The following is a 7,465-nucleotide window of genomic DNA, read 5'->3' as shown; positions in this document are numbered from 1 at the left end:
ATGCTGCTAGCGGCCGGTGCGTGTCTTCATCATCGTCGAGCTGTGTCACGAGTGACGGAGAAAGTTATGCTGGCCGGTAAGTTGCGGCACCGGCTGCAAGGTGGTGATGGCCATGGAGCGGAGGCCATTGCCACGAGGAGTTCCATGTCCGAGTCGGCGACAAGGTGTGTCATCGGCAACATGGAGGCGAGTCACTGGCGAGTTGCGGCACCGGCAGCAAGCAGGTGATGGCCATGGAGCGGAGGCCATTGCCACGATGAGTTTCATGTCGGAGTGGCCGACAAGGTGCGTCGTCATCGACAACATGGAGGTCAGTCACTGGCGAGTTGCGGCACCGGTGACGAACGAGTCATCGGCGAGTTGCGGCACCGGTGGCGAACATTTGGCTGTGGTGCGATGCCGCAAGAGGAGACGGCGGTGTGATGTTGTCGCTTGGGTCGGTGCAATGCTGATGACGGTGGTGCGATGCCATCGTCATCATGGAGAGTTGGTGCGAAGCCAACAAATATTGCAGTATGATGCTGCAGCAAGGTGCGTGTTTGGTGTTGCGACTGTAAGGATTAATCTTGTCAAAAGAAAATAGTGTACCAACTATGAGCATGGCCTGCATGCAAGGAGAGCTGGATAAGGACTCGTGCATGTACGTACTGGCTTGGTCACAGGTAGTTGCGGTGGCATTTGGATAATGGAGATAGATTTGTTAGTCAGTTAGTGCATGTAGTTGGGATAATGGGTCAAGTAGTGGCCGAGTGTAGCCTGAGGGCTGATGTAAGAGTCAATTGCAAAAAACCATCACATTTGCGGCTAGGTTTGCAGGAAACCACCAATTCGTTAATCCGTTGCAGAAAACACCGAAAAATCTGTTAAGTCGTTGTAAAATGCACTGATCGGATGATTTGGCTCGTTTAATCACTTTCTTACAAGGGGGACCAAATTGTAAGAAATTGAATTAGAAAAAATAACACATACATCCCTAGATCTACAAAAACAAAAGCAATCAGACCCCTGATGCATCACCGAGCTACCTCCGCCGGTGTGACACTCCCATCTCCGACACCCTAGTGCGGCGGCGCTGCCCAGCTTTTGTCGCGCGCCGCTGTAGGCCTGGCCGTGGGAGATAGAGTCAAGGCAGGCCGCCTGTCCGTGCCTCGACGGCCTCATCACTCCTCTGCGGTTACCACGACCGAGCTCGCCGTCGGTCAGCACCAACAACCCCACCTCATAGACAGACTCTCCACGTGCGGCCCCGCCATGGGCGCGGAGGTCGCCCAGATCAGCACCTTCACCGCCGTGGCCGCCCACGCGCTCTACCTCGCCGGCCTCGCAGCTGCCCACTCCCTCGCTTACCGCGGCGCCCTCATCTCCGACCCCGCACACACCCTGCGCCTCCTCGTGGTACGCTCCCTTCCCCTCTTCCCACCTCGTCACCTCCTCCCACGAATTCTATCTTCTGACCCTGACGGGTGCTTTTTCTGCAGGTCTGTGAGGCGCCGCTTGTCATCATGGTGTTCAGTCTGCTCCAGCGAGATCCCAAACGCTGCTCGGTTTGTTGCGGTGCGAGAGAGGTTCTGATTGCTTTTGTTTTTTTATCTAGGGGTGTATGTGTTATTTTTTTGCTAAGTCAATTTCTTACAATCTGGCCCCACTTGTAAGAAAGTGATTAAACGGGCTAAATCATCCGATTAGTGCTTTTTGCAACGACTTAACCGATTTTTTGGTGTTCTCTTCAACGGATTAACGAGTTGGTGGTTTCCTGCAAACCTAGCCACAAATGTGATGGTTTCTTGCAATTGACTCCTGATGTAAAGATGTAGCGACGGTGTGCCATCAAGGGAGTGCCTTTGCAAAGCCATTGGATTTCTCTTGGTGATTGTGTGTGTATGTGTTTCTCTTAAGTGTTTTCCATCTGTGTGCTCGTGAGAGGAACAAACATACAAGAGAGAGTTGAGAGGAGGAGGAAGAGTGTTGGAAGAGTGTTGGAAACAGTATTCATCTGTGTGCTCTGGACGGCCATCCGCTCTCTGTTCCTCTCCAACCGCACCCAGCAAGGCATCCACGCGCTGGAGGAGTTCCACTCCCTCTTCCAAGGGCATTTCTCCATTCAGGAGTACTGTACCCGGCTCAAGACGATCGTCGACACCCTCGCCGACTGCGGTCTTCGCCAGGTCAACAAGGCCATTGTCACCAACATAATCTGTGGCCTGAGTCGCAAGTTCGACCACGCGGTCGCCGTCCTCACCTACGACGAGACGCAGCTGCCGACGTTCCTCGAAGCCCGGACGTACCTGCTGCGCAAGGAGAGCCGCCTCGCCCATCTGGCGGCGCACGACACTGCCACTGCTCTCTACGCCGGGCGCGCCCCCACGCCCCCTGCTCCTGCGCCCCCGGCCCCCGCGTCGGCGCCGGCGCAGGCTCCGGCCTCCTCCGGCGGGCAACGTGGCCGCAAGCGCCGCAAGGGCGCCAACGGTGGCGGTGGTCAGCCACCCAACCCTCCACCCCCCGTCGCGCCTCCTCGTCCGTCCGCCACCATCCCGCCCTCGATCTTCTACCCATGGACGGGAACCTTCCAGGCCTGGCCGGTGCAGCCGCGGCCCCCCAGCGCCGGTGTTCTGGGGCCACGCCCTGCGGCCTACGGCCTCTCTGCCATGGGCTATGGCGTGCCTCCGTCAGCGCTGGGCTCCGGCATGGCCCCGTCACCGATGGGCTATGGTGCCCTTCCCCCGGCGCTCTACGGCCCATACTCCCCGTCGGGCCCGGCCGTGCATGCTCCTCCACCGGTGCCTCCTCCCGTGGCTGGCAACCCGTGGGACCCGTCGTCGCTCCAACAAGCACTCCTAGCGATGCACCAGCAACCTTACTCCGGTGGCGGTGACTGGTTCCTTGACACATGCGCATCGTACCACATGGCGGCAGACCCCGGTATCCTCTCTCTTTCTTCTTCTCGTTCCCACCCATCCCACATCATTGTTGGCAATGGAAATTCTCTCCCAGTCTCTCACATCGGTTCTACGTCCATCACCACCTCCTCTCGCCCACTTCACCTTAACAATGTTTTAGTTTCTACTTCTCTCACCAAGAACTTACTTTTCGTTCGTACTCTTACTCGTGAAAATTTTGTTTCGGTGGAATTTGACCTGGTGGCTTCTCTGTTAAGGATCTTCACTCCGGGACGGTGGTGTTCCGATGTGATAGCCCCGACGTGCTCTACCCTCTCCGTGTTGCTGCTCCCACCACTGCGACCGTGCTCCTCGCCGACACCACCAGCACCACCCTCTGGCACGCTCGCCTTGGTCACCCCGGCCGCGCAACTTTATCCAGGGTTCTAGCTACTTTTCCCTTTCAATGTAATAAAGTGCAAGATCACTCTTGTCATGCTTGTCAGCTTGGAAAGCATACTCGTCTCCCTTTTTCGAACTCTTCCACTATGGCTCCATCTCCGTCTCATACTTTGCATTGCGATGTTTGGACATCCCCGATAGTGAGCAATTCGGGCTTCTCATTTTACCTTGTTTTGTTGGATGATCATACCCACTACGCTTGGACGTTTCCGTTGCGCTGCAAGTCGGATGTCTTCGAGATCCTCATTACTTTCCATCACTACCGGAATAACCCTATATGCCTACGGCCTTATCTATGCCGACGGCTTTTTGTCAGGGCCGTCGGCATAACTCGAGCTACGCAGACAGCCTGGGAAAAGCCGTCGGCATAGAGAAGCCGTCGGCATACCTCCATCTATGCCTACGGCAGCCATAGGCATAGTTAGGCCGTCGGCATATATCGATCTATGCCTACGATGGCCGTAGGCATAGTTAGGCTGTCGGCATAGATGTGGCCCCGGTGGCCCAGGGACAAACGGCGGGCTGACGCCGTCAAATCTATGCCGACGGCCCTGACGGCGGCCGTCAGCATAGATATTATCTATATTTTTTTACTAGGAGCTGCCACGTGGCAGATCTATGCCGACGGCAAAGCCGTAGGCATAGTTTTCCAATTATGCCTACGGCCTTGCCGTAGGCATAGCCCCGCCACGTGGCACCTCCTGGCAGCCCCTGGCCGAGAACTATGCCTACGGCATGGCCGTAGGCATAGATATTATTTGTTTTTATTTTAAATTATTTTTATTTTTTAAGTTAAATTTTGTTTAATTTAAATCTAACTTATCTAAACTTAAACATACACAAATTATACATCGATTTAGGGTAGAATTTTCCATAGATTATGAATATCCAGTTTGTTTTTGTTTTTGAGTATGTTAGAAATGTGGCCTCCTGTACTTTTGCATATAGGTCCTTCTGCTTTATTAAAATCATCAGTAATTGATACTTGGATTGATTTTGACGAAATTCATATGGTTTTTTATCAGAATCTTGAAAGGATTATGTGCTATACTATGTTTCAAATTTGAACAAACTTAAATCATGTTTGCTTCATCAGACTGTTTCAAGGATTGTGGTGGCGGGTGCAAAGGCAACTGGCTCAGGAGTGTGACCCTTCATGGACGCCGATGCCGTTGTCACTTGGAGGGAGGAAACGGCCATGTCGGGTTGACACGAAGGGAATCTTATGGTGGGTTTGTCCCAGACCTTGTTCTCAAGTGTTCCTATGGGCCGACCTATCACAACCAGGTGAAAACGTCCATTGGTCAAAGATCGTCCGGTGAAAGTCAAAGGCATAGATTTCCGGGTCAACTTGTCCAGGGTTTGGCTGACCGGGGGCCTTGGGGGGGGGGGCAATGCCACCAGAGCATCGCGCCGAGTCCTCATACATGTCGAAAGATGTGGTGCCATGTCTAAAGAGGCAATACGCGGCTCCGGTGTGAGGTTTGCCCTCATGAACGGCGATGCAATTGAAGTAATCCTTCTGCGGTTTTGGCGTTGCATGAATATTCCTGAACACTTGAAGCGTAATCAATTCATGAGATTTTTACACAGTGCAGACACATATGATATAATATGTGTGGCAATTTCTTATATTTTTGTAAGATGCAGGAGTATGTGAAAAAATCCCCCACCATGGATTGTTCTTCGCATGTCTACGAGTGTGGTCAGGGGCCTTTGGGGGCTAGCTATGCCATCAAATCTTGCGCCAGGTCCTCTTACATGTCTGGAAGTGTGCTGTCAGGTGCAAACAAACGACACGCGGCTCCGGAATGTGACCCCCTTCACGGAAGGCACTGCCGCCGACACTTGCAGGGGGGGAATGGCCGCATCGGGTCGACACGAGGGGGGTCCGCTGGTGTGTTGGGCCCAGACCTTGTTTTGAAATGTTCCTATGGGCTGACCTATCACAACCAGGTGGAAACGTACGTTGGTCAAAGGCCGTTCGGTGAAAGTCAAAGGCCTAGATCTTCGGGTCAACCGGGCTAGGATTAGGTCGGTCGGGGGCCTTGGGGGTATCAATGGTACCCAAACTTGCATTGTGTCTTAATATATGTATACAAGTGCGATGGAGGGTTGAAATAGCCAATGGAGGAACGGGCAACGCATTTCATTCACAAACCAGACATGTTCTCTCTCGATAGCTAGATACTAACTCGAAGATGCTGCAGTTTACAAGCGGCCTCCGGTCAGGCTTTTGCGAAACGCGCTCAAACTTTTACCACACCCTACAAGGGGCATATGAAGACACTGTGCCCGGTCCCGGGGATTTCCGGCATCGTATGATTTTCCACAGATTTTTACGGCTTGATCTGGCATGCCACCAAGGTACATTCGCCCCCCAGTTGTGGGGCTCCTCCTTCTTTGGTTGCACTAGGCCTATGCATGCTGCAAAGACATCATATATGATTTTACAAACCACTTCTGGACATCATTTCAGGTGGCCGTCGTGCAGATCTGCAATTCCCCGCATTGAAACCCTACGGATGCAGTAAATTTCTCAAATAATCCAGGCGGGCCCGAAAAATGCCATGTACTGGCACGTGTCATAAAATGGCCCCCTTTGAGAGCATGAGAATTTTTGAGGTCAACGGAGCAACAGGCAGCGCAGTTCCTTCACAAACCGAAACATTCTCTCTTTATAGCAAGATACTAACTCGAAGATGGTGCAGTTTACAAGTGGCCGCCGGTCAGACTTCTGTGAAACGCGCTCACATTTTACCACACCTTACAAGGGCCATATGACGACACCGTGCCAGGTCCCGAGGATTTCCGACATCGTATGATTTTTCGTGGATTTTTACGGCTAGATCTGACATCTCGTCGAGGTACATTCGCCCCTCCCCGTGGTGGGGTTGCTCCTCCTTTGGTTGCACTAGGCCGACGCATACTGCAAAGGCATCATATATGATTTTACAAACCACTTTTGGACATCATTTCAGGTGGCCGCTGTGCAGATATGTGATTTCCCGCATTGAAACCCTACGGATGCAGTAAATGTCTCAAATATTCCAGGCGTGCCCGAAAAATGCCATGTCCTGGCACGTTTCATGAAATGGCCCCCTTTGAGAGCATGAAAATTTTCGAGGTCAACGGAGCAACGAGCAGCGTAGTTCCTTCACAAACCGAAACATTATCTCTCTATAGCAAGATACTAACCCAAAGATGGTGCGGTTTACAAGTGGCCGCCGGTCAGACTTCTGCGAAACACGCTCAAATTTTTACCACACCTTACAAGGGCCATATGACGACACCGTGCCAGGTCCCGAGGATTTCCGGCATCGTATGATTTTCCGTGGATTTTTACGGCTAGATCCGACATGCCGCCGAGGTACATTCGCCCCCCAGTGGTATGGCTCCTCCTCCTTTCGTTGCACTAGGCCTACGCATACTGCAAAGACATCATATATGATTTACAAACCACTTATTGACATCATTTCAGGTGGCCGCCGTGCAGATCTGCATTTTTCCACATTGAAGCCCTACAGATGCAGTAAATGTCTCAAATATTCCAGGCGGTCCCAAAAAATGCCATGCCCGGGAACGTGTCATGAAATGCCCCCCTTTGAGAGCACGAGAATTTTCGAGGTCAACGGAGCAACGGGAAACACACTTCCTTCATAAACCGAACACGTTCCCTCTCGATAGCCAGATACTAACTCGAAGATGGTGCAGTTTACAAGTGGGTGGATCCGGCATGCCGCTGTGATCCTCCTCTCCCCTCACAGATCGCCGGCAGCCGGGTCCGCCGGACCTCGTCCTGCCGCGTCCATCCATGCGTCAAGATCCGCTCCTTCCATCCACCCACAACCCTACCTCGTGGCTAGGGTTTCGATGGCCTCCACCTCTAGCGCTGCTCCGATGGCGGCGAGGCCAGAGGACGCCAGACCCTTCACCGGCGTGGACGCGGTTAGCACTTGCCCTCCTTCAGCGGTCCAAGAGAGTAAAAAAATTTAGAAGAAAAACAAAAGGGAGAACACAATTGCATGAGCTTGATTCCTATTGGTGGAAACGTTTGTGCCACGGATCGATGACGTGGCGCATATCCATCCATCTAGCTCTCCACCCCACATCCATCCAGCCATCCA

General features: G+C 52.8%; 1 protein-coding gene and 1 long non-coding RNA gene across 2 annotated transcripts; both read left to right on the top strand.

The window, feature by feature from the left end:
* The first annotated feature begins 1,251 nt into the window (after nucleotides 1-1,251).
* On the top strand, nucleotides 1,252-3,326 carry LOC147989955 (uncharacterized). Its single transcript, XM_087536673.1, has 3 exons — nucleotides 1,252-1,395; nucleotides 1,479-1,554; nucleotides 1,897-3,326. Exons 1-3 carry the CDS (start codon nucleotides 1,252-1,254, stop codon nucleotides 3,324-3,326), a joined length of 1,650 nt encoding a protein of 549 aa, XP_087392799.1.
* Nucleotides 3,327-6,087: 2,761 nt separating this feature from the next.
* Nucleotides 6,088-7,465, top strand: LOC147989954 (uncharacterized). The gene is made up of 3 exons (XR_015618374.1): nucleotides 6,088-6,205; nucleotides 6,320-6,727; nucleotides 6,820-7,465. It is a non-coding gene; the product is annotated as an uncharacterized LOC147989954 (long non-coding RNA).

This window comes from Triticum urartu, chromosome 1A (assembly GCF_056163025.1).
Source record: "Triticum urartu cultivar PI428250 chromosome 1A, HENAU_Tu73, whole genome shotgun sequence".
Classification (NCBI taxonomy): domain Eukaryota; kingdom Viridiplantae; phylum Streptophyta; class Magnoliopsida; order Poales; family Poaceae; genus Triticum; species Triticum urartu.
Note: the sequence above shows the minus strand (reverse complement) of the source record. Positions and strands in the feature narration are given on the sequence as shown.

What these genes read in the sequence shown, in the direction of transcription:
- LOC147989955 (XM_087536673.1), top strand. Translation starts at nt 1,252, where the DNA reads ATGGGCGCGGAGGTCGCCCAGATCAGCACCTTCACCGCCGTGGCCGCC. An exon ending in ACACCCTGCGCCTCCTCGTG is followed by an intron (nt 1,396 to 1,478) that starts GTACGCTCCCTT and finishes CTTTTTCTGCAG; the next exon opens with GTCTGTGAGGCGCCGCTTGT. An exon ending in ACGCTGCTCGGTTTGTTGCG is followed by an intron (nt 1,555 to 1,896) that starts GTGCGAGAGAGG and finishes GTTTCTCTTAAG; the next exon opens with TGTTTTCCATCTGTGTGCTC.